This window comes from Gopherus flavomarginatus, chromosome 2, assembly GCF_025201925.1.
Source record: "Gopherus flavomarginatus isolate rGopFla2 chromosome 2, rGopFla2.mat.asm, whole genome shotgun sequence".
In the NCBI taxonomy this organism is placed as follows: Eukaryota; Metazoa; Chordata; order Testudines; family Testudinidae; genus Gopherus; species Gopherus flavomarginatus.
The window spans coordinates 183,812,673-183,839,969 of NC_066618.1; the positions used below are offsets into that span (position 1 = coordinate 183,812,673).

At 41.8% G+C, this 27,297-nt stretch overlaps 1 protein-coding gene across 6 annotated transcripts in view; it reads left to right on the top strand.

The window, feature by feature from the left end:
- Window positions 1–18,848, top strand: part of HIVEP1 (HIVEP zinc finger 1) — a 195,533-nt gene extending 176,685 nt beyond the window's left edge. For all 6 annotated transcript variants that reach the window (XM_050941557.1, XM_050941556.1, XM_050941560.1 and 3 more), the window contains 2 exons: window positions 13,969–14,480; window positions 17,116–18,848. In XM_050941557.1, the coding sequence (XP_050797514.1) occupies window positions 13,969–14,480; window positions 17,116–18,288 (1,685 nt within the window). In that variant the 3' untranslated portion in view covers window positions 18,289–18,848. The remainder of the gene's footprint in view (window positions 1–13,968; window positions 14,481–17,115) is intronic.
- The last annotated feature ends 8,449 nt before the right edge of the window (window positions 18,849–27,297 follow it).

Genomic DNA, 27,297 nt, shown 5'->3' on the forward strand with positions numbered 1-27,297 from the left:
ATATACCTATCTCTTAGAACTGGAAGGGATCTTGAAAGGTCATCGAGTCCAGCCCCCTGCCTTCACTAGCAGGACCAAGTACCGATTTTTGCCCCAGATCTCTAAGTGGCCCCCCTCAAGGATTGAAGTCACAACCCTGGGTTTAGCAGGTCAATGCTCAAACCACTGAGCTATCCCTTTGGAGAAGGGTAAATCATCTGATTTCACCTAATAACATCAGTATTATTTGATCCTTTCACCTTCCACCACCTTGATTTTCAGTGGTGAATGTTTTATTTGTGTCAAATATGCTTTTTTTTTTACTTTAATAAATGACAGCTTTGCATGCTTTTATTTTTTTAGTCAAAGAGCTGACTGATAGTTAGAAGTGTCACGTTTATATCATAGGAACCAATGGTCCAGTTAACCCAATATTCTTCCTCTAGCAGCAGCCAATACGAGCTGTTTTAGAGGAGAGTGCAAGAAATCCAGGAAAAGACAATTGTGAAATGACATGGGCATAGAGGAAATTTCATCTGTCCCTTAGGCAATTAATTGTTCGCTTATGTCCTGGAGCAGCAGAGTGTCTATAGGTCTCAAGTTATAATTTGTTGTTCTGGCATAGGTAATAATGCATATTCTTATTGGTCATATACATGTCCAGTTTTTTGTTGATGCCAACTTAACTAAGCTGTTGTCTCCAATAAAACTCAGTAGGTTTTTCCTTGAGTTAATCAGCTGAAATAAGGGTTTGGCATTTAAAGAAACTACTAGCTTGTTGTTTAAGAGTCTGACAGTTAAAGTTTACTACTACATATGTTATCCTACTAATACCAGCACTGATACCAGTATTAGTAGCCCTGTTCTTTAAGCGAATATCAGAAAGAGGTTGATTCTCATCTGGAAGTACTACACAGTTTAATATCAGCATATAGAAGAAGGAACAGAAAGCTGTTGTAGATATTTCCCTATTGTGTGCACACACTTAATGCAATCCATTTTTCAAACAACTTGAGACACTGCAGTCATTACACTTAAGAATTTACAGGACTACAGTGTTCCTTGGAAGAGAGCGAGAGTGAGATTCCCCCTTGCTGGTTAAGACTCTGTGGGATCAGAGCTTTTAACCATGTTCTTTGTATTTGGGTTTTGTCATCATTTGGGTATTAGTAAATACTTTTTGATTTCAGCTTTTGTGTTCTAAACCTTCCTCATGTCATTTTACCTTTCATCTTCTGATCCATGGAATGTTCTTGTCCCCAAGGGTTACAATGTGAGGAATGTTAATATCTGAATTCAGCTGTCAGCAAAAGTGAACCATTTAGTGTGACAAAATCCAACTGGGGATATCCTTTTTGACCATGTTTGTTATTACTTTGCAGTCTTTTTAATAAGATGAATTTGTATCTCTTCTGAACTGCAAACATTCTAGGTCTGATCCTGCCAAGTGCATATGACTGAGGTTGTTTGCCTGAATAAAACTACTCACAAGTGAAAGAGTTTGCAAACTTAAGTAAACCACCAGCTGCATTATACAAATTATTTAACAATACCCTCCAGTGATTAGAAGAACTTGTGAGCAGTTTCTATGCAGAAAGCTTTCATCCTAAATATATTTCTTGCTTTTCACACTGTAATTGTTAGATATTTTTATATGTAATATACACTGAATTATAGTTTTCGAACAATATTACATGAGCCTTTCTAAAGATCACTTTTTTCCAACTTAGTAGTGTGTCATTTATCACAGTAGTTCATAAACTGATTTTCAAGGCTCAGGGTTAGTTTAATGCTGTTTTATTCTGCGTTCTTAGCATACCTGCATAGAAAAGGTTAAAATAAATGAAAACCTCAGTAAAAATCTATTACTGATAATCTAGAAGAATCTAAAATTGACCTTTTTTTCTTTTCCAGGAAAGATTTTTTTTAAAATAATAATTAACATGATTATTTGCTCGGCTTAAATGTATGTAATATGCCTTCTAACTCTACATCCTCTGACCTGGGAATAGTGTGTTTGTGGCTAGTGGTAATTTATAATACAAGATTTACACAAGGCAGGATTATATGTGAATAACACTTCTCGTTTCAAGAAAAGAATGTGAGAAGCCATAAGCTTTTCTTTTTTTACGTAATTTCAGGTTCAAACATCTGCAGCTGCTCATCTGAGGATCTTAAGTTTCTTCCAGTAGATGTCACTATGAGTCTGTCAGACAGTAATGAGCAGAGACTAAAATTTAATCTATAAAGTAAACCTGTGATTTACGTTAAAAAATAGTAATCCATCAAATTTAGAAATAGGTGCTAATTTTGTTTAATAATTTTCTTGTTAACATCTATCCGTAAGTCTTTAAAAGTTCTCCACCAAGTAGTTTTAAATTGTCTCTTTGTGGCATTTGAGATGTCCATTGCAAGACGGTAACACTCTTAACCTCAAATATGTGCCTGCATACTAGTAGAAAAACAGGTCAGGTGGTGATGGCTTACAAAGGACATGCTGCTGAATATTAATGATAATACAATGTGTGACAAAGTTCCTCCTCTACCTTGGTGGGTCCTGCGCTTATTGGCAGATTTGCTCACCTCAGTGATCTGCCCCACAGTCTGGATCAACTCCTCCTGTGTCTGATCAGGAGTTGAGAGGTTTGGGGGGAACCCAGGCCCACCCTCTACTCTGGGTTCCAGCCCAGGGCCCTATGGATTTGCAGCTGTCTATAATGCCTCTTGTAACAGCTGTGTGACAGCTACACCTCCCTGGGCTACTTCCCCAAGGCCTCCTCCAAACACCTTCTTTATCGTCACCACAGGACCTTCCTCCTGGTGTCTGATAATGTTTGTACTCCTTAGTCCTCCAGCAGCACACCCTCTGTCTCAGCTCCTTGTGTCTCTTGCTCCCAGCTCCTCACACGCACTTCCTCTCCTCTGGCTCCTCCCCATCTGACTGGAGAGAGCTCCTTTTAAAACCCAGGTGCCCTGATTAGCCTGCCTTGATTGGCTGCAGGTGTTCTAATCAGCCTGTCTGCCTTAATTGGTTCTAGCAAGTTCCTGACTAGTCTAGTGCAGACCCTGCTCTGGTCACTCAGGGAACAGAAAACTACTTATCCAGTGACCAGTATATTTGCCCTCTACCAGACTCCTGCACCCCACTGGCCTGGGTCTGTCACAAATGTAATATTTGAAAATATTTCCACCTTTGTTGTCATAGTATACTATATCTTTCTTAAACTTGGATAAAGACTATAACTTGATAGTATGGAATAAATGCCTTAATTAGTTGTTAATGTAGATGTTCCCAGTTTGAAGTTTAAACATGTTCTGGACAAAATAAACTCAGAGGCAGATACAAGGCTGCAGGTAGAAATGTTTATCAGCCCAGGATATTATTCAGCTAGTAAGAAGTACCTTCAGTCTCTCATAAGCAGAGCTGTTACTGACACTTGTAGTTAAGATTGGCTAACATTTTCCATTATAATTCCCTGCTTTCAGTTGCATATAAACTTTGCCAAACATAGCCATGTGGGCTGAAATTGTCCTCTGCCTCAAGCTGAACAATTTTGGAAAGTTTCAGCAAAAGCAGTTCTGCCCTTTTAAAAAATGAGGTTAAGGAAAAATTGCAGTTACGCTAATGTTAAATTGTATTTTTTCCCCAGCTGTTTCTTTGAAGAGTTCTAGTGCCTCCCTGCTTTGTAGCAGGAGCTTAGAATTTGGCAGGGGGATGGTCCTTGGATCTTCTACTTTTCCCATGAAAATTTACCCAGATATGGTCAAGTTGTAAGCCCCTGAACTTTGCCGTTTGATGTCAGTGGGAAGTTACTTACATGACTGTAGGACCAGGCCCTGAAAAGTCAAATTAGACACTATGTTTATTTCTGACAATATCAGAATAAATATTGAAAAATTATAAATTTAGACTATGAAAACATTTGCTGTGATGCCTCATGTAAATATTATTACTAAAATGAACAGCATTTTAAACAACTATATACAATAAGGATTCAAGCAGAAAAATATTTAAAATAAATAAAGGGCTTACAAAAGTGTAAGTGTAAAGAAATGCTTAGTATTGTCTACCTCAGTCCTATAGTTTGTAGCATCCTCAACTGGTAAGAGCAGGGCTGGAGTTAATCAACCCTAGGCTCTCTCAGTAATGGACATACTAAGGGCTGGTCTACACTGGGGGGCAGTGGTGGGATCGATCTAAAATACGCAACTTCAGCTATGTGAATAGCGTAGCTGAAGTCGAAGTATCTTAGATCGATTTACCTCTCGTCCTCATGGTGCGGAATCGATGTCTGCGGCTCCCCCTGTCGACTCCGCTACCGCCGTTCGCACTGGTGGAGTTCCGGAGTCGACGGGAGCGCTTTCGGGGATCGATATATCACGTCTAGATGAGACGCGATATATCGATCCCCAAGAAATCGATCGCTACCTGCCGATACGGTGGGTAGTCTAGACGTATCCTAAGATGCTAATAATTCCAACTAATGCTGCTGTGTTGAAGAACTTTAAGCCTTTTCTTTCCCTCTTGGAGGTAAAATGCCATTATAGCAACTAACTAATCAATACCATGGTCAAAAATACTGATCTGATTGGCAGGCCAAGGCCATAAGGACAAAATGAATCAAGAGGGTTTACCCATAAACTAGTGTACTTCAATAAGTAGGATTAAACTCAGTTTTACTAACTATGATTATAGCTGAAGAGCTACAAAATCTACAGTGAAAAGTTATGTTAGTTTTTTTTCTATTAAATCGCTGTTTGCAGTTAACTTCCTGAAATTTTCATTTATCTGGCTAGAAGGTTCAGGTCTCATTTGTGGCCTAAGGAGAATATTCTTTGGAAACGTTTGAGGGGAAAAATGGTAGTTCAGCCATTTTTTGAGGGAGAATAAAACATCCTCATGCCCCCTCTCCAAATGTTTTTGCCATTATAAAGTATTCTTGAGGTTGATTTTTTAAACAGTTTTTGTGCTAAAATGGTAGGGTTAGAACTTTGACTGGGAAATAAACTATAGAACAGAAGAGCTGTGGAAAGTTAGACTGAAAACTAGTTTTGTATTTGCAAAGCTATTAGTGCTTGAAAATCCCAGGATAAGCATTTGCAGAACTTTGGATACTAGTTTTTAGGCACATTCACCAGTGTTCTAAGCAAAGGAAACACATCTGGAGAGAGTAACTCAGGTGCTCAGTGAACATCTATGTCTGCTGAGGTACACATTGAAAAGAGCAGGGCTCCTTTGCCAGACTGAAGAATGTATGCATGTTTACTTCAGTGGGCTTTGGATCAGGCCACCCTATCAATAAAGAGAATTTGCTTTATTAATTTTGGACATTGAGCCAGGATAGAGCCTTTTTCTTCTGTAAAATACATAGGAACTTCAATTGCAAAAAAAAAAAAATCTCTTAAAGACCATTAGATTTGCAAAGTTAAGTCAGGAAATACAATTAAGTTTGTCCTTCCATAAGATCCCTTGCCTCATTCAGTTTGTCTCCCACATGTAAATGATGCATGGACCCATAAATACAGTAGTACAACATAGTGGAATGTTACCCATGCATATCTAAGGATGTATCTTTTTTTGTCTTTGAGAGAGTATTAAATCACATAATTAGACAAGGTCAAACTGCATACATGTAAGAGGGAAGAGTTAAGAAGGGTGCATGAAACCTTAATTTTCGCTTATGCTGAGTGCTTTACACAAACATCCTTAATGTTTTCCAGATAGAAAGGGGGAAAAAAATCTCTCTTTTTGCTGTAGTAGATACTATTTTCACTAAGCTGGATTCTTGTACTGGTTATTGTGTGACCAAGACAAAATGTGCCAAAACATTTGAAGCAAATTGTTAAATATTTAAACACAATCATTTTATAACAACTCTAATGATCCTGTATTGCTTTACAAACTTACACTGATATCCACAACAAAATGCAAACAGCTCTTCTGATGTATCAACTATTTAATAACAGTATTATACAGAGCTTAGGTCAGCAAGCAAATAATTTTTTCCTACTAAAATTTTACAGGGAACTTAAGTAGACAGAAAGCAATTACCAAAGTTGGAATTGGACCAAGACATCTTGTTAACAAGCCTCAGCTTGCAAAAAAGGTGCCATAGGCTCCTTGAGATACAATAAGTGGTCACAGCCTCTGTTTGATATCTCTTCCAAAGACAGCACCTTATTACTAAAAACCTGTAACCTTCATGGTTCTTCCCCTCCATGTAAGAAGAAAGCAGAAACTGTAGAGTCAGACATTATCACAAGTAACATCACTAATATTAGATAATACTCCAAGCATTCATTAATTACAAAAGCCCAGGGACCTATCAGTGCAGTGATCACGCACACATGGATATAAAGCATAGTGTTCTTTTTTGCATTGCCAAAATAACTTGTTATTTTTTTTATCTGGTGTTTTGAAAGCAGTGTGGGAGTAATGGAACCACACTTATCCCTGTCAGGTTGCTTATAATGCAAGCTTCTGGCTGTAGGTCTACACTTCTAAGCAGAAGCTGGCAAACTCAAATGATGGAGGGAAGTAGGGAAACAGGGCTGGAGGGGTATGATATCCCCACATTAAGCCCTGCATTTAAGGAATCAGTGTCCCCTACATGGTTCCCCCTTTTTTGTTCCACTTTTTGATGATGGGAGATTGAGGCATATGCATAAGTTTACAAAATATTGGCTTAGGTCCTATATTAACAGTATTTCCCTGTGAGATCAATACTATTTTTAAATGTGTGTTTAGAGAAGGTAATTTCTCACAATGAAGTAGGGCATTTTGGCCTAATTACTTGGGGTTGCTTTTAGTCTTTATATAATGATATATTCTGTGCACATCAATGTAGTCACCTCAGAGTGATGATACAAACCAAAGCTTCTGCAATATATAATACAGCTGATAAAAACGTACTTAAAGTACAAAATATATATCTTAAATATCACAATATATCCTTAAAACTAAGTTGCAAGTTGATCTAAAAAAATCTGTGTCTTAAAATATGTGCTTAATGCATCAAATAACCAGGCTTACCTGTGTGCTGGATACCTCTCAGCTAAATCTTACTCCTTACCTTTATTGTGGATTTGGCCCTAAAAAACCCAAAGCAGATGAATTCCAATTTAATAATGCAGGTGTTCTCCATTTGGGAAACCCTGCCAATACTTTGAATACCCCTCTTTGCTTTGTTACTTGTGCCATTGAACACGTTTTGTTTTAAAATATTCTTTTTATTGGAGATTTAATTATAGGAACAAACGAAAAGAAATGAGGCTTGAACACTAGCACCCAGCAGGCATACTCATGTAGAGAAAAGTAAAGAGTGAGTCGGAATCCAGATGTTTAATGCTTAGGAGCTCAGTCAATCAAAACACAGAGATGCTAGCATTGACTACAGTGAAAGCATTCAGTTATGCAAGTCCCTGAATACTGATTGGCTGAAAATCTGAATGACAATTATTGATGTTATTATTCAGTAATAACCATGAAGTGTGTCAACTCCTGTGCAATGTTCAGATCACAACTATCAGTAACCACTCACAACACACTTTTTGCATGACAGCTATGGTTATTTCTCACTAGCTACACAACACAGATCCTACACACTTAATCTCTGCAGAATGTAAGTCATATGTGCACAGAAACTCTGGCAACCTAAGCTTTTCACCTCTTCCTGCTACCTTTTATACCACCTGCCACTGTGCTGCACCACCCACCCCACTTCTCCTCTTGCTAGTATTTATTCCTTTGGAAAAACTAAACCATTGTGCCCCTGACTCCACAAGAGGGAGTAAATCATAGAAATGGAGGGATGGAAGGGACCTCAAGAGGTCATCAAGTCCAACCTCCTGTGCTGAGGCAGGACCAGACAAGTGTTTGTCCAACCTGTTCATAAAAACATTCAAAGACACAGATTTCACAACCTCCCTTGCAAACCTATTCCAGGGATTAATTATTATTATAGTTGGAAAGTTTTCCTTAATATGTAACATAAATCTCCCTTTCTGGAGATTAAAGCCCATTACTACTTCTCCTACCTTCAGGGGACATGGAGAACGATTAATCACCATCCTCTTTATAACAGCCCTTAACATATTTGAACACTTAACACCTTCTCCATCAGTCATCTTTTCTCAAGACTTAAAAATAAACCGGGCATGTTTACCTTTCTTTACAGCTCACATTTTTTAAATCTTTTATCCTTTAGTTGATCTCCTCTGGAGTCTCTCCAATTGATCCGCATCTTTCCTAAAATGTGGAGCCCATAAGTGGACATATTACTCCAGATGAGGCCTCATCATGCCTATCAGAGCAGGACAATTACCTCCCAGGTTTTGCATTAACAGGAGTGTCATATCCACCCTCAGAATATTAGCTTTTCTTACAATTGCATCACATTGTTTACTCATATTTAATCTGGGATCTACTATAATCCCTAGATCCTTTTCAGCAGTACTACCACCTAGCCAGTTATTACCCATTTTGAAGTTGTGCATTTGAGTTTTTCTTCCTAAGTGTAGTTCTTTGCAATTGTCTACTGAATTTCATCTTGTTGATTTCAGAGCAATTCCCTAATTTGACATGGTCATTTTGAATTCTAATCCTCTCCTCCTCCAAAGTGCTTGCAACCTCTCTCGGTGTTATCCACAGAGTTTATACTCATTCTCTCTATTCCATAGTCCAAGTTATTAATTAAAATATTGAATAATATAAGACCCAGGACTGACCCCTACAGGATCCCACTAGGTATGTCCTCTCGGTGTGACAGCAAGCTATTGATAACTACTTTTTGAGTACTGTCTTTCAACCAGATGTGCACTCATTTTATAGTAATTTAATCTGGACCATATTATCCTAGTTTGCATATGAGAATGTCATGATGGACTGTGTCAAAGCCTCACTAAAAATATAGATATATCACATCTAATGCTTTTCCTCTAATCCACCAGGCCAGTAACCCTGTCAAAGAAGGAAATTACGTTTGTTTGGCATGATTTGTTGTTCAAAAATCCATGCTGGTTATTCCTTAAAATCCTGTTATTTTCTAGGCACTTACAAGCTGGTTGCTTAATAGTTTGTCCCAGTATCTATCCATGTGTCAAAGTTAGGCTGACTGATGTGTAATTCCCAGGGTCGTCCATGTTCACTTGTTGTTTTTTTTTAAAGATAGGTAGTATGTTTGCCGTTCTCCAGCCCTCTGAGACCTCTGGGTTCTCAAAGAATAATAGTGCTAATAGTTCTAAGATCACTTCAACTAGTTCCTTAGCATTCTAGGATGAATTTCGTCAGGCCCTGCTGATTTGAATCAAACTTATCTGAATATTCTTTAACCTGTTTCTTCACTGTTTGTTTGCATTCCTCCCTTCCCCACCCTGTTAATATTAATTGTGTTGAGCATCTGGTCACCACTGTCTACTGCCTGATGTGGCCAACAAACAGTTTCCTTCCCCTGGAAGAGCCAGTTCTCCTTCCTCCTCTGGTACTACTGTAGTCATCCTTAGGTGGCTAGCATCCTCTGTCCCAGAGATTTCCACATATGTCCTGTCAATGAAGCCCTTGTGCTCCTGGTTGCTACGCAGACAAGCCACCTCCTTTTGCAGCTCTTACTTGCTTTCTGAGGGACTCCACCAACAGATACCTCTCATAAAGGTCATCTGCCGGGCATTCATCGGTGTAGATGCGCAGTCTACATTCACAGCAATACCAGGCCAGAGTGGAAGCTTGCAGAAATTGCTTTCTTAGATGCATGGTATTGTTTAAAGATTCCCCTCCTCCCTGAAACACATAAGAGTGGATAGGGAGTAGCATCCTAATCCATCTCTGCCCAAACATAATCCATCTTTTAAAATTACTCAGAATGGTGAAAAACACACTTTTCAAAGAGAGACAGGGATAGGGAGAGCTGGGAGGAAAGAAGAGCTAGGGAGGTTTTAAAGGTCAACACTTAGATCATAGAAGATTAGGGTTGGAAGGGAACTCAGGAGATCATCTAGTCCAACCCCCTGCTCAAAGCAGGACCAATCCCCAGACAGATTTTTACCCCAGTTATCTAAATGGCCCCCTCAAGGATTGAACTCACAACCTGGGTTTAGCAGGCCAATGCTCAAACCACTGAACTATCCCTCCCCCCATAACTGGATGTATAATATCTAGTTTTGAAAATCTTGGCTTTACTTTTTTTTAAAATTATTCATTGGGCAGTGGGGCCTGAGTCTTCCTAAGTAGCACTGGGGTATGGAGAGGCAAAGGAAGAAGAGCTCAATTTTAATGCTAATTAATAGTAATAAATAATTACATTATGTTAAAAGCATGATAAGATTACGAAGTCAAGCACTCAAAAGTTAAGAAAAGCCTAAACTGGGACTCTTTGAGACTTAATTTGTCCCTAGTTCACATATACATTATGGCCAATATATCACAGGAAGTCTGTGGCACAACCACAGATAGAATAGCTGACCTTATATCTGGCATTTTCCAGACTTTGGGTGCTTGACTCTGCAACTGTTTTTGAGAACTACTTACACATGTGAAGGTGTTTTTTTGTCCATATGTTTGCAGGATCCAGACCATAGCTTGTTCTGTCTTCTGCAGACATCTGTGTGCAGTTCCATAAGCTACTGCAACCACAGTAATTCTATCACTGGAAATTGAAGAGCTATAGTATAACAATTTCTTTTGAGTCTTAAAGTCTGTTTTTAAAAAGAGAGTATTTCAATAACAAAAGGTTAAAATTTGTGTAGTTAAAACACTGGTGTTCCTACTGCTGTTCATTTGAAGTATTTCATCTTATCCCCTGAAGGCAGAAAGCTTAAGTAGCAGTTAGCAATAGGCTTTGAGTCAAAGGTTTTGACAGTATTTTCCACTGAAGTTGTGGGTGGGGGTGGAAGGTCATAGAAAGTAGTATTAGGTTAATATGTGTGTGTATATATAGTGATCAGTATATTCCAGAACAAATCAGCTATCCACAGGTATGAGTTCTTACACCAAGGAAGAACTCCAAAGGGTGAAATCCAGAAACTGACCGCTTCCTTGCTTTTACACAATACACAGTGGGAATTTATGTACTAGAAGCGCCAATTTTAAATAATTTTTCCTCAATGTTTTTTTAAAGAATGTTTGAATTCTTCCTTATGTATTAAGTATGTTCTTGGTTCACATCTTCCTGGCTCACAATACTTGAATGTCATGATATTTTAAAACGTTAGTGTTATAATAGAGAAGATTGCAAAAACCGTAAAAAATGAGGACACATCTCTGCTTTGGAGAGTAATGTAGACTATAATTAAAACTGGTCTTTTATATATTCTCGTCAGATTGTTATTCGTGATGTGTATCATCACAGAAGCTTCAGTCATGGACTCTGTTGTGCTAGGTGCTGTACAAACACAGAACAAGGACAGTCCTGTCCTTATAATCTTAGTAAAGTCAGAGAATAATTGTAATATATATTTAATAATATGAAAATTTGGGGGGGAGATGACTCGCCTAGGTATAAGAATCTGAAGATATAGAAATATTTGTGTGTGAGAGCGAGAGTCCAGTGTAAAAGGGAATCTTACTTTGAGAAACCTGTGAAATGAATAAAAATATCTTGGGATTTTGGACAAGACAGGGAACCTAGGTATTAAGTCAGATTAAGAGATTGGAAGCAATTGGGGAATTTATGAGCTAAAGCCATCCTAAACTCTACCACTTTTCATAGTCAAGACAAGCTTATTTGACTCTCATTTTGTTTGTTGCATAGGTGTGAGGATCCAGTCAAATTAATTCAAATAGATTTACTTACCTATAAGGACTTACAAATACAGTTTACACCAACATTTGTAGGAAGGGTTATCTCTGCATAGGGAGAAGGAGAAGCAGTATGACTCCTCAAAGAATACTTATGCAATGTTGGTACAGGAATAATGCCATCTCCTAGACAGGTGCAATCCACCCCTCTCCTCCCCCCAAGGAATACTGCTTAAAAGAGAATCCAGACTGAGTCCCAAGCCCCAAAACTTCAAAAATCACTGACCTACACATTATGATGAAAGTCAGAAATAATGAAAGTCATAGGTCACTCTGGAGGTATCATATGTAAAAAAGTCTTTCTTATAGTTGTAGTGGCATTGAAGCTGATGGATCCAATTAAGAACCTAAATGTATGTTTTTGGATGTGGTTTTGTTTCATTTGGATTTTTTTGTCCCTTAAATTAATTATGCAAAGTTTTTTATTATCCTTTTAGGAAATGGAGATGATAAAGTAAAGGAAAACCATAAAATGTGTGTTGACTGATTAATAATGTATGTAACTATTCTTCTATTTAGCATATTTGAGGAATGGGCTTTTTAAAATTAATTTTTTTGAGAACAATTTTTTTTCTCTTTGAAGAAAAGTTTTGTCTTCAGGTAAATATTATAAATGAAGACTGACTAAAACGTAATCAAACTTTTCCACTAACATGATTCTTATGACATGGTAGATTTAAAGTGGCTTTATTAGATTATATTTCTAATGCACAGCTTACTGTCTAGGATGCAAGGGCTGAATCATTACACAAAGAATTATTTAAGGACTCAGTTAGAGCTCTTCCATATCCTAATCCTACTACTAATTTAAAAGCATAAAGGCTTGACATGTTGAGAGGTAGCTCTAATGATACAATTTTTTAACCTAAAACTCCGTTTGTATGTTTTTCTGTGTGATGCATGTTTTGTTTGTGGTTTCATAGCTGGATAGAGTAATGGTAGTAGGTCTTAATTCTTATTAAGGTCTGATTTTTTTTTCATAAGTCATTCATCTTGACAGTAAGTTGTCTGTGTAAATTCCCTTAAACAGTGGCTCTCTTTGAAATTTTAACACTAAAACCAAACATCCTTGAATATTAGGTTATTTTCTGAGCCAAATGCTGTTTTGTGCAGATGTTTTCTTTGGAGAGCTCAGCAGACTGACATTTAATCCAATATAAAATAAAATATTAGTGTATCCAAGTAGTTCGTCTTTTGTCAAATATGATCCAGCCAGTTTGGCTTGGAATCAGATACAACAGATGAGATTTCTGTTTACTGAAGAAAATTATTCTCTTCCCAAGGTATGATACCAAAAAAAAAAAAAAAAAAAAGAATATCTGTAGTTTAGTTTACCAACTAAAACTGATTAAGAGCTTGATTTCTGAATGATGGGCAAAGACAGTGGCGTCTGTTCAGCTTTTAGACTTAAAGTCAATGGGACTTCTCATTGTGAATAGAGTTACCCGCCTACTTAAGTGTTTGCAGAATCAGGGCTGTTTTGTGCACTAGTTGTCATTTAACTCCTAGTACATTTGGTTGATATTAATAATGCTTTAACCACTTTTTTCTTAAAGTTAAGAATTCTGGTAAAATCTAATTTTAGTCTCTCCTGCCCCTTAACTAGACACATTTCTGACTAGCACTTTCCATTCTTTTTTTTTTTTGTTTGTCTCTTTCAAAAGATTGTGTAGTAGTGATTCATACTAACTGCAAGGATGCCCACCTATGAGTCAGTAACAAACTTGAGAATATCCCACTGGTAAGCTTGGCAAACAAATCTGTCATCACTAGAAACTTAATGAACCAGGAAACCAATTCCTCTACCCCCTGCAAAATAAGTATTTATTAAAAGAAACACTTTATATAGAGAAGATTTAAGGGGGGAAATTGCAGTCTTACAGGCATGAGAAAAATGCATAAGTAAGAGATAGAGGATTAGCGTAAGTGTGCCTAATGATATACTTTGGAAAATGGAAGTGTAGAGCTCTTGGTTGTTTGTGACTTAGTAGTGGAAAGTAGCTGATGCACTTGTGTTGTACTTTGAGTGCTGGGTGATAGACATTTGTGATTCTGCTTTGTATCAGCATTACAATTCAAATGATATCAAGTTGTCTTGACCTATTCCCCCAAAGCTGATAACTCTGATAGAAAAACTTGGCTAGGTCTTCAGTGGAATAACTATTTTTCTAATTTTTGTATTGGGTCTTATTTTACAGGTGAGAAGCAAAGGTTTGGCTGCGATCGATCAGGATTTGATGTGGAAGATTCTGATGGCCAGGAGGACGATGACAATGACAATGAAGATGATGATGAAGACAGCCAAGCTGAATCAGTCCTATCTACAACCCCCTCAGTTACAGCCAGCCCTCAGCATCATCCATCTAGAAACATCCTACAGGAGACCACAAGTGCTGATGAAGACATCAGAATTACAGACTGCTTTGCTGGGGTCCACACAGATTCTATGGATGGTTTACCTAAAGCACTACTTACAAAGATGACTGTACTCAGTACGTTGCAATCAGACAGCAGGAATTCCAGGTCACCAATAGCAATTGCACATCAAGAAGCAAAAGAAGAGAAAATACAAGACAAGGAAACAAGTATAGAGCTTGCCATCTCCCCAGGCCCTTCTCCTAGATCTCCATGTCATCAGATGTCTGTAGATTATCCAGATACAGCTGAAGCTTTGGGAAGTTCTGCAACACCAGCTACTGTTGTTACAAAGGTTAGAGTATTCAATTTAGGGGGAGAAGACGACTTGTATTTTAAATGCTTCTCAAGAGCTGTGACTGGGAGCCAAACATCTATCCTTATTTTGGTGATTTTTCTAAAAGCCATCTGTTTCCCTTCCTTATATTCTTCATACAATTGTTGCAGACTGATGCAGATTTAAAAAAGAAAAAAAAAAGAATTCCAAGTGCAGGAGTATAATAATAATATAGGAACACTTAGTTTTTACCCCCCCTTCCCCCCCCCCCAAGTGTGTAGATTAGATTGTATCTCCAGGACTAAAAGGATTAGTTATAACGTGATTCTTTAGATCTTTGCAAAAGTTTGGAATTAATTGACTGTACTGTACACACTAAATAGTGGTATATACCAAATAGACTTAGTGCTAGAATAGAATGCTGTGTCCCAGGATCCAAAAAACCTGCACAATAGTTGCCCATGTTCAATACCAAGGGCTGGGAAGAGCACAGAATTACTAATCTGAGGCTATAAAAGAATTAAGACTTGTATTCAAAGTTTCCAGCCCAGTGCACCATCACCTCGGCAAAAGGATTAGTTGTTGGGAACAGGACAGCATCAGCAGGAGGCGGCTCCATTGTGTCTGTCTGGAGCTTCACCTGCATATGGCATACTGAGCAAGATGCTTGTGTGATGCATGTGCCTTGCTGATGGAATCCTGAGGGATTTACTCCTGGGGGACTTCTGCACCAAAAATAAAAATTCTGGGCACAGTTCTAAATTCTGCATGTTTTGTCAAAATAACACAATGCAACCACACCAGTTTCAATTATTTTAGTAATTTATTTCAAAATACCTGTCAGCAAGTATGTCTGTAACAGTACAGACAAAAAAGATTCAGGAAATGTTTTTTGACATTCCTTACTAGGCATGTCAATACCGAGCTTTGAGTAATAATTCATTTAAACTATAAAACAGAACCTTATTTTCCATGCCCCTCAGAAGCAGGACAAAGGCTTGGGGAAGTCAGAGTAATGGAGGATCTGAGGGAGAGGGAAGTAATTTCTGGGAAGGAGCCTGGGAATGAATCTGAAGGGTTGTTGGGTGTGGGTGGGAAAAGTATGGAACAAGTTTGGTGTGGGTTTTTTTGGTGGGAGGTGGGTTCAGGGAGGCGAGAATGTTAGAGAGCTGGGAAGTCTCCCCCATGCAGACCTTGGCTGATCCTTAGCCTCTCCCATTCAGTCAGACACCTCTGCCCTTGTCCTTACTGTTGCTGCACAACCACTCCCCCATGTCCTCATGTGTCCCTGCACCCCTCCTCAGCCAGCTCTCTTCCATTCCCCCCATTGGTCCGTGCAGCCCAACCCCATACAGCCCCTAGTTCGATGCTGTCACACCCTAGCCTCCTGTGCCCTGTCCCACTCTGTCCCTCCCACTGGCCCTTCTAAACCCCAGTCTGTGACCCCCCGGCAGCCCCATGTGCCCTGTTCTGTCTGTCCGCCCCATATCCCATGCCTCCTCACCCGGCCCTGCAGGCATGGCCCTGTGAGGAACGCAGCCACTGCCACCTTTGTCTCTGAAGCTGGCTTCTCTGGCCTTGAGCTGGCTGCCCTCTCTTCTGGCACAATAGCAGCCCCTTGTGGGCAAAAGGTGTAATTGCAGCACCTGACTGTTTTCTAGGGGTGTGAGGGGGGAATCTGTGGGGGATATGAATTCTGGGTGTGCAGAGTAGGAGTAGGGATTGAACGAACCAGCCTCTAGCAAACTGAGGAAAACACAGATGGGAAATGGCAATTTTCAGCATCTTACAACTCAGCCAAATGGTGATGGCATAAGGCATCTGACTCCTTAATCTCTGCAGTAACCTGATGTGTACAGTAGGGTCACAGGATATTAAGCCCTAGTAGTAGTAGTGCAGTTGCCCCTGGAAGCCCCAGTTGCAACGGGAGCCCCATTATGGTAAGCATTGTACAAACACACAGGATGAGAGTATCCCTATGTCAAACTGTTTACAGTCTAAATAGACAAGAGAGAGAAAGAGTGTGAGAGGCACACGGAGGCGAAGTTAGCTGTCCACGACCATACAGCAGGTCAATGGCAGAACTGCGAACAGAACCCAGGTCTCCCAAGTCCCAGTTCAGTGCCCCTCCATTTAACCATGTCAGTTTATGATGACAATACTTTATCATCATCCATCTCTTTTCATTCTAGTCTTCCAGATTAAAATCCTGCATCAACAAATGCATTGTAGCATTAGCCTTTCAGTGCAGAGACTGTAATGCTGCTGATGTGTGGCTAAATAAATACCCCCAGGAGAGGATGACGCTTGTAGATCTGGATGTCCAGTGACAAGATACCACAGTAGTTAATTCCCAGACGAGAGCTGATTTTCAAAATGAATTTACTATAAGGGAAATGCCAAAATGCTTGTTATGTATTAACACAAGAGAGAAATCAGATGTACTAGACTTAGGAAAGCTTTCTTAAAGGGTGAGGAGCGGGAGACATAGTCAGTACTTGTTCAAGTCATGAGCTGTATTGTGAACAGATTTGTTGCAACTTCCTAAAGGGAAAGTAGGCTGTAATTCGAACTACCTCCTTTAGAGTATTTTGATTTAATTTAGCTGCACTTGCCCTCTTAATATTGAAATGTTTTTGCTGTTCTTTTGTAGAGCACACCGTCTGTAGGGCTTCCCTCACCAGCCGTGGACCAAAGCACACAGACAACAATGGTGGGTCCTTCAGCAGCCTCACCCTATCCTGACATCCAAGAAGAGAAGCTGCATGGCACAGAACTGACAGCTCCTCTGACTCATTTATTTAGCCACCTTCCTTTGCACTCACAGCAGCAAGCCAAGACACCTTATGGTATGATTCCAGTAGGGGGCATTCATGTGGTCCCTGCTGGCCTAGCCACGTACTCCACATTTGTACCAATTCAAGCTGGGCCAGTGCAACTTACCATTCCTGCTGTTAGCGTGATTCACAGAACTACAAGTGCGCTTGGTGACACGGCATGTGCAGTCTCTGCCACTGCAAATCCACTAGGAGTTGCTGAAGTGAACAGTGTTGTGCCATGTATTCCAATAGGTCAGATTAACGGGCCAGGCATCCAGAGTCTGAGTACACCAAGCTTACAACCTCTTCCACCATTAGGCATGGAGACAGTGAACATATTAGGCCTGGCAAATACAAATATAGCCCCTCAAATACATCCTTCAGGACTCACGCTAAATGCTGTGGGACTACAAGTTTTGACTGCAAACCCTTCTCCTCAGAGCAACCCCAGCCCTCAGACACACATTCCAGGCCTGCAAATATTGAATATAGCACTGCCTACGTTGATCCCTTCAGTCAGCCCCGTAACTACAGATGGGCAAGGAGTTCCAGGAATACCAGCTTCCAGTAATAAAGCCCGTGAAATTCACCAAGAGCGGACTCCTGTGAGTTTTCCTGCAGCTGACATCAATCCGATCGCTAGTGCTGTATCTCCTCAAGCGGCACCTACGGTCCAGTGGTACAATGTAAAAAAAGTTGCAGAGCCTTTTTCTTCAAAGGAGTATGAAAGACTTGATGGTCCTGGAAAAACAGATACTGAAAAGGCTGACTCAGTAAACCACGTCAAACCAAAGTGTGATGTCATTTCCATTCAGGTCAAAAGGGCTTCCACCTCAGAACCCCTCTTGAAGGTGAATTCTGAAGTTTTAACCAAGTCCCCTGTCCATCAAACTGTCTCTCCAAATAGACAGATTCATAGGCCAGCAGGATTGCCACGAAGGCAAAATACTGTACAGTTTAGTGATGGCAGCAGTGATGATGAGGACAGACTTGTAATAGCAACCTAGATTTTTTTTTATTATTATAACAACACTTACAGGTTTCTTTGCAAACCTTCCTTTCCTTAAAGCACATTTTTCTGACACAAACTCATTACTAATCTTTTTGTGCAATCATGAACTCTTGACCAATAATTGTTGTTTCTCGTCAGCTCCAGCCATTCTTGTACATGTTGTATAGACAATTGTGCCTTTTTGGAGTTTTATGTTTAGAAACCTGTACAGATTGTTGAAAATATATATAAATATATATATAAATATATATATAAAAAAATATGTATATTAAAACCAGGTAGTTGCTTGTGTTTAGTAAGTAAAAACATCTTATGTCAGAAAAACTAAAATGATTAAATTATATGTTGCACTGTTAAATGTAAATTTTTATGGCTGTGGGGCAAAGTTTCTGTGTACAGATCTAGTATGTAAAACTCCATATTTATTGTATCCATATTAGTCTTGGAACAAGGGTCTGTCCATCTTTCTCGTGTAAGACAGTAGCTTTACACTTAAAACAGAATACAGTATCTGTGTTATGAAATATTACAGTAAAATTTTGTTTACTGACTTTACCATTGCTTATGTTGTGCCTTCTTGATACTAATTAGTGATTGGTGAGCTACCTAAATCACTTATTTTAATACAGCCCCCATAACTGGCTTTCTGTTTTGAAACTACTGATCAGCTGCCTGCAACCATGGTTAAAGATGAATTAACAGGTGTTTCATGTTCTTAGGAAGCAAATTCCTTTTTAAAATTCCTGTAGGGAGCATATTTGCTTATAAATTTTTCATATTTATTATCAAAGGCTGAATGTCAAAATAAGCCTTTTTTTACTTACCAAAAATGACAAGGTTTGAAGATAATCTTGTTTTTTCTAACTTTGAACGATAAAGCCACATTTTAATGAAACTAAAATATAGTTGAGCAACAAAGGAATAATTTGTGTCTTCTTGCTTGTAATATCACTAGTGCAAGAGGCAAAAAAATGATGCTGCAGCAGTGAGGGTTTTGCAGTACAAGTTGTCAGGACACTTCCTTAGCTTCTAATAAGTATTTCATTTCATGAAATTATTACTTCCAACAGTAGGTGGCTAATTTTGCCTTAAATACAGCTTCATCTTATTCATTCAGAAAAAATAAAATAGGTTGATGTATACAGTTAACTTGCCCCAATTCCAACAATCTCATTGTAAGCATACAAGATATGGAACAATTCCAAAATATTGGAATGAGATTCTGGGCATGCACAGTGCAAGCAATTTAAAGTCCTCAAGAGGCCTCTTAAAGCCTTGAAATGTTTCAAGAGAAGACACTTTACAAGTCTAAGCCACCCTAAATTTGGAATTATCCTGACATTGATTTGATTAAAAAAAATCTTTCAACACAAAGTGCTTCATTTTTTCTTTTTAATAAGTGTATGGAAGAGGGTTAAAAAGAGCATTTTAGAAAACAGCAGATTTATAAAGCTATTTTAACAATTGTATTCAAAATTCAGTAGAACAAAGTAATAAAACTGATAAGCAACCTTTCTGGTGAAAGTAAAGATGATGTGTGCATATGTAATGATGATTGAGAAACTTGAAAATCACAAGTGAAACTGAATGTTAGCTGGGCGTTGCATTGCTCACAGATTTATTCCTGTAAATTACAATAACAATTTTTATCTCAACACTGCTCTAAATTCAAGTGCAATATTATATCCATAAGCTATTTCTCTGTTTTTGTACTTTGCTCACATTGTCTACAATATTGCAGCACACAGTAATGAAATAATGCAACAAATACAATGTTGGCCTTTGACTTTAAGAAATAGCATTTACAGTATAAACATATCAATGTGATTGTCAACTAATTGCAGTAATACACAGCAGTTAGAAAAAAATAGTTACTCACTTTCTCATAACTGCTGTTCTTCAATATGTGTTGTTCATGTCCATTCCAACCAGGTGTGTGTGCCCCGCGTGCATGCCAGCCAGAAGATTTTTCCCTTAGCAGCATCCATAGGGTGGGCCTGGGCGCCCAATATAGGGTCCTCCACCCCCTCAGTTCCTTCTTGCCAGCTATTCCGACAGAGGGGTAAGAGGGTGGGTATTGGGATGGACATGAACACCACATCTCGAAGAACAGTTATGAGAAAATGAGTAACTTTTTTTCTTCTTCACATGATTGTTCATGTCCATTCCAACCAGGTGACTCACAAGCCAAAGCTTAGGAGGTGGGGTCGGAGTCCTGCACTGATTGGAGCACAGCGCATCCAAAGGCCACATCGTCTCTGGGCTGTTGTGTAATTGCATAGTGCGTCGTGAATGTATGTATCGAGAACCTTCTAATCACCCTGCAGATTTCCTGGGTGGGAACTTTCACCGGGAACTTTCACCAGGAACGTCACCAAGGAGGCCTGGGCCCTGAGGGGCGGGCACCCTCGCCAGGCTGTAACACTCCCGAATGCAGGATGTGATCCATGATAAGATGCTTTGAGAAGACAGAGACACCTTTCATTTTGTCCACCAGGGCCACAAAGAGTGGATGGACTTCCAGAACATCTTAGCCTTCTCTATGTAGAAGGCTAGGGCCCTAGGTACATCCAGTGAGTGTAGCCTGCGCCCCCTATCGGAGGAGTATGACTTGGGATAAAACACTGGGAAGATGATGTCCTGACCAGTATGAAACTGGGAGACAACTTTAGGGAGAAAGGCCGGGTGAGGTCTGAGTTGGACTTTGTTCTTATGAAAAACTATGTAAGGGGGCTTGGACGTAAGGGCCCTGAGCTCTGATACCCGTCTAGCCGAGGTAATTGCCAGAAGGAACGAAACCTTGTATGAGAGAGAGAGAGCAGGGAACAGGTCACCAGTGGTTCAAATGGAGGGCCTGTAAGTCTGGAGAGGACTAGATTAAGGTCCCAAGCTGGGACAGGCTGACGCATCTACGGGAAAAGCCTGTCCAGGCCCCTGAAGAAATGACTGACTAGAGGGTTTGTGAAGACTGAGAAGCTGTCTGTGCCTAGATGGAAGGTGGAGATGGCGGCTAAGTGGACCCTTATTGATGACAAGGACAGGTCTCGTTGTTTTAGGTGAAGGAGGTAGTCTAGTATGAACGGTATGGGGGTGAGCAGCGGCGACTCACTGCGTTGTTCCACCCAGATGGAGAACCTTTTCCACTTGGCAAGGTACGTTGCCCTGATGGAAGGCTTTCTACTACCAAAAAGGACTTGTCTGACTTGATCTGAGCATGGCAGCTGTGCTGTGTTTAGCCATGGAGCATTCAGGCTGTGAGGTGGAGCGACTAGATTCAGGTGCCAGAGTTGGCCATGGTCCTGCATTATCAGATCCAGGACCAGTGGTAAAGTGAGCTGTGCTCTGCAGACATTCCCAGAAGTGACACAAAACCAGTGCAGGCGTGGCCACGCTGGTGCTTTCAGTATGACTCAGGCCCAGTCCCTGCCGATCTTGAAGAGCACGATGAACCCCGAACTGTGACTCATGAGAGAGCAGAATAGCTGACTTTTCCTGTTGCTTTGAGTGGCAAACAGGTCTATCTGGGGAGAGCCCTCGAAACAGAAGATTGATCTTTCCACGTCCAGCTGGAGGAACCACTCGTGGCCGTGGAAGACCACTTGTGGCCGGCTGAGACTGTCCGCCAGCTCATTCTGCACTCCTGGGAGGTATGACGCCTGCAGGTGGATTGAGCGATCTACACAAGTACCACAGCGCAAGGGCTTCCTGGCATAGGAGAGAGGAGCGTACACCCCCCATTCGTTGATATAGAACATCGCCGAGGTGTTGTCTGTGAGGACTAGGATGCACCTGCCTGCTATGTGAGTTTTGAAAGCATGGCATGCCAGTCGTACTGTGCCCAGCTCTCTGACATTGATGTGCAGAGTGAGGTCCGCCTGAGACCAGAGGCCTTGCTTGAGTCCTGAGGTCCCCTAGATGAGCTCCCCAGCCCAGATCCGAGGCATCTGTCACCAGTGAGAGAGAGGGCTGAGGGCTGGCAAAGGGCACCCCCACACAAACCACTCACGGGTCGAGCCACCATAGGAGGGAGTCCAACACCGGGCAGGGCAGGGTTATGATGCTGTCCAGAGCGTCTTGGGCTGGCTGATACAGTCTGAGCCTGGCGTGCTATACCATGTAGGTGCATGCAGCCATGTATCCCAGCATCTTTAGGCAGTTCCTTGCTGTGGTCGTGGGGGACTGTCTGAGGCCCCGTATGATGGCCCCTAATGAGTGAATCCTGGCTTCCGGGAGTCTAATCTAGGACTGCATCTATAAACTCTATCCTCTGCACCGGGAACAGAGTAGATTTGGCCTTGTTTAGGAAGAGACCTAATTCGAAGAAGGTCCTCTTTATGAATTCCACCAGACCGTCCACTTGGGCTCTTGAGCAGCCCTTCATCAGCCAGTCATCGAGGTAAGAAAAAACCTGTACCTGGCTCTTGCGCAGGAATGCCGCAACGACTGCCATGCGCTTTGTGAATACTTGGGGAGCTGTCGACAGTCCGAATGGGAGGACAGCAAACTGGTAGTGGCTGCTGCTCACCACGAATCTTAGGTAGCGTCTGAGATGTGGGATTATTGCGATGTAAAAATATGCATCCTTCAAGTTGAGGGCAGCGTACTAGTCTCTTGGATCCAGTGAGGGGATAATGGAGGTTAGTGAGACCATGCAGAACTTGAGTTTCTTTACAAACTTGTTGAGCTGCCGCAGGTCCGAGATGGGTCTGAGGCCCCTCCGTGGCCTTCGGTATTAGGAAATACCAGGAGTAAAACCCTTTGGCCCTTAGCTCCTGAGGAGCTTCCTCCACTGCCCTCACCAAGAGGAGGGACTGCACTTCTTCAATAAGAAGTTGCTTCTGAGAGAGGTCTCTGAAGAGAGACACGGAAGGGGGTTGGAGGGGAGAGGGGGGCACAGAATTGGATGGAATATTCTCTCTCTACTGTGCAGAGCACCCAATGTACTGAAGTAATTCAGGACCAGGTATGGTAGAAAGGGGATAGACAGGACAAGGTGGTAAGATGGGAAGGATCCAGAGTCCATACTGTTGAGCCGTCCTCAACCACAACTTCAAAAGAGTTGTCTAGGCCTGGGCGGAGGCTTGGGCTGGCCAGAGTTTTGCCTTCTCCTATTACTCCTGTTTCACCTACGCAGAGCATCCTGGCAGTTCTGTGGCTGGTAAGGCCAAGGGCAGGCTAAGGCCTAAAATGCCTGCACTGGGTAGCTGGCATATGGAGCCCCAGCAAGTGCAGAGTAGCCCTAGAGGCTTTAAAAGGGGAGGTCCTGTATAGTCTGCTGGACCTCATGGGGCATTCCAGAGACCTGTAGCCAGGAGCATCGCCTCATCGCCACCCCTGTGGCCAGCGTGCACGAGGCTGCATCCACTGCATCCAGAGCTGCTTACAGAGAGGCCCAGGAAACTAATTTCCCCTCCTTCACAAGTTTGGAGAACTCCACCCGAGAGTCCTGAGGCAGGAGCTCCGTGAACTTAGCCATTGCCGAGCAGGCATTATGTCCGTAGCGGCTTACAATGGCCTGTTGGTTGGGTATGTGGGGCTGCAGGCCCCCGATCGAATAGACCTTTCAGCCAAACAGATCAAGCTTCTTGGTATCCCTGTTTTTAGGGGTGGAACCTTGGAACCCCTGGCACTCTCTCTGATTGGCTGCATCGACCACCAAAGAGTCAGCGGGAGGGTGGGTATAAAGGTGTTCGTACCCCTTAGAAAGTACAAAGTAGCGCCACTCTGTTTTCTTGACCATAGGGGCCAGAGAAGCAGGGATCTGCCACAGACTTTTGGATGTCAACTACTGTTTTTTATCAGTGGCAGAGCAACCCTGGATGGGCCAGAGGGAGCAAGGATGTGTCCACAACAAGGTCCAAATCCTCCTCCACCTCCTTGGCCTGTATCCCCAGGCTTTGAGCAGGCCATCTGAATAGCTGCTGGAGAACACGGTTGTCCTCGAGAGCCAGGGCCATCGATGTCCCTGTGATCGCTTAATCAGGCGAGGATGAGGATGAGAATGAGAGGATGGGTAGTGGGCCCTGTTCACTACCCTCGACCCCTCAGGGGTCCCTCGGCACACGGTACTCAAGCTGCAGTGCCAGTGCTGATGGGGGATTCAGCAGCTCAGCTGGTGCCGGGGATGACAAATCCAGCGGTGCTGAGCCCAACGGTATTGGCGGGGTCGAGGTTGGAGCACGTGATGGTGCTGTTGTCTGGAGAGACAGTGCCGGAGCTGTCTGTGCCAGCGGGTGCCCCTCCTTTGGACGACGGTGTTGCTGGCAGCGATGTCTGTGGCACGAAAGATGCCAAATACACCGACGCAGTCCTGAATCGTGGACCATTGACTTGGCCTTCGTTCTGATGGTAACCCCAGGGTGTCCAGAAGGGCCATTGAGCAGACAGCTGCCACTGTTGCTGCCACGGTGCCAGGTATGGCTTGTAACTCCATTGAGACCTGGACCTCCTGCTTCGTGATCTGCTGGAGCAATAAGAGTCCGTCTGCGAGGTCTCAAAGTAGGAGGACCACCGAGGAGCAGCACCCTGGGTCGCCGGCGAGCGGTGCCGCAAAGCCAGGGAACAGTGCGGCCCTTCTGTCTGTGCGTGCAGTGCCAGGGGTGCTGGTAATGGAGACCAGCAGACCATCATGGCTGGTTTGTCACTGGTGACTTGTCCCTCCTCTATGGAGAGGAGGGCACTGGGAAGAGCATCAGGTCTGTGGTCACCTCAAACACCTCCGGCGTCAACAGTAGCTATATGTTTTCCTGGTGATCCGGGGACCGAGGAGGATTCAGGCTCGACCCCGGCTGGGGAAGGAATCGACAAGACCCTGGGTGGAAGCAAGGAGGAGCGGTTTGTCCCAACACACTCATGCATGCCGCAGACGCCTTAGGTTTCGAGAGAGGTAATCGACCCCTCACCGGCCTCATCTTCTTTACTGGCACTGGGGATGGAGAGTGGTGCCGTGCTGAAGCCGACTTCTTATGGCCCGAGCCATGGCAGTGCCGGAGGGCCTTAGAGTCCTTAGTCAGGGCCATTTCGCGTGCCATTGGTGCCGGAGCACTGCACACCGATGAGGACGTGCTCAGTGCTAGTTCAGTGGGTCCCGGGTCAGAGTGTGGCCTCAATGCCGCCACCATCAGCAGAAGTTTTAGTCTCTGTTCCCGGTCTTTGAGGGTTTTGGGATGGAAACCCTTGAAAATACAGCACTTCTGGTGACTCTCACCAAGGCACCACAAGCAGGAAGAGTGAGGATCACTCTTGAGCATAAACTTGCCACAGGCCTTGCAAAGCTTAAATCCTGGAGACCCGGGCATACTCCAGGAGGGGGAACATTGTGGGGGGGGCCCAAACCAACTAACTATAACTATAAGGAACAGCTATTAACTAACTGAGAAACTAGATACACTATATGCTATTAGACACTGCTAAAGCACTTGCTGCAGGAACGAGCGAAGTTCCAGCTAGCTGTCACCAGGGGTAAGAAGGAACTGAGGGGGTGGAGGATCGGCAGGGCCCTATATTGGGCACCATGAAGGCGCCACTCCAGCGAGCTCCCAGGCCGACTCTACGGACGCTGCTACAGGAAAAATCTTCTGTCTGGCGTGCACACGCCTGCACACACCTGGTTGGAATGGACATGAACAATCACTCAAAGTACCAAATGTACTGAAAGAGAAAAATCACACTCAATTCAGAATGAATTGTCATGTTATCCTTTCATAGAGCTTTGTTAGGGGTCTGATCACCCGAAACCATGAGCATCCTCAACTCCCCCCAAAGTTATTGGGAGTTGAGTAGTCAACACTTCTAAAAAAAATTGGACCTCAAATTTGTGCCTTGCATTCAGCTGCTATGTATTGTTATGTTCATTTTATAACTGTTCTAATGTAAACGTGGATATCTTATTACATTTTCATTATATTGGACATGTTTGGTTTTATATGAAGTCATCTTTACTACTAAAAGTGTGTAAGCATTGCTCCATTATATGTTCTTTTATATAATGCTGCTCCACTGGGCATTCTTGATTTTTAATAAATACAAAATCAGGCCCTCAATATGCCTCTGATATTTTAATCGTTTCATCTAGCTATAACTAGTTATTGAAAGAGTTCTTGCTTAAAGCTTTTTGAAAAGTGCAAATAATTTTCATATGACTTTTCTAAGAAGCTTTGTATTAATTTTAGCTCTCTTCCATAAAATGAAAAGCAACAGAGTCCTGTGGCACCTTATAGACTAACAGAAGTATTGGCGCATAAGCTTTCATGGGTGAATACCCACTTCGTCAGATGCTTCTGGTGGAAATTTTCAGAGGCAGGTATAAATATGCAGGCTCGTGGGTATTCACCCACGAAAGCTTATGTTCCAATACTTCTGTTAGTCTATAAGGTGCCATAGGACTCTTTGTTACTTTCTACAGATCCAGACTACCCTTCCTCTGATACTTGATTCCATAAAGTGGACACGTGGATTTAAACAAATGTGAGTTACACTACTGATTAATTTGAGGATTATTTACATGTATCAGAATGGAAAAGAGATTAAATGGATGGGACAGGGTTAAGCAAAAGAAAAAGTCTCTAAAAAGTGTTCAAAGGATATACTTTGAGTGGAATAATGTCATTGTGTACATACAATTTTTACATAAGGATATAGTGTTTTTTTTCTTATTTAATTACACATACATCATAATCCTTAATTTGCTAACCATGTGGGATTCCCTTGGCTGGCACTGTCTGTGCCAGCATTCTTAGGGTTAACTCTCTCTGAGAAGCACTATACTAGAGAAGTGATTGATTCACTATAAATGAAACCCAGTGACTCAGACAACCTATATGCAGCTATGTTCTATTCTAGCATTCATAATGACATCAAGAAGCATGATGCAAGCAAAGAATGCAGTGACAAGACAACAAGGGTCTCACTTGGTAAGTCAATGGCAGCAATAAGGAGCAGAGGAAGGACCCATAGGCTGGCAGGTGGAGAGTTAGTTACACCAGTATTGCTAAGAACTGCTGGT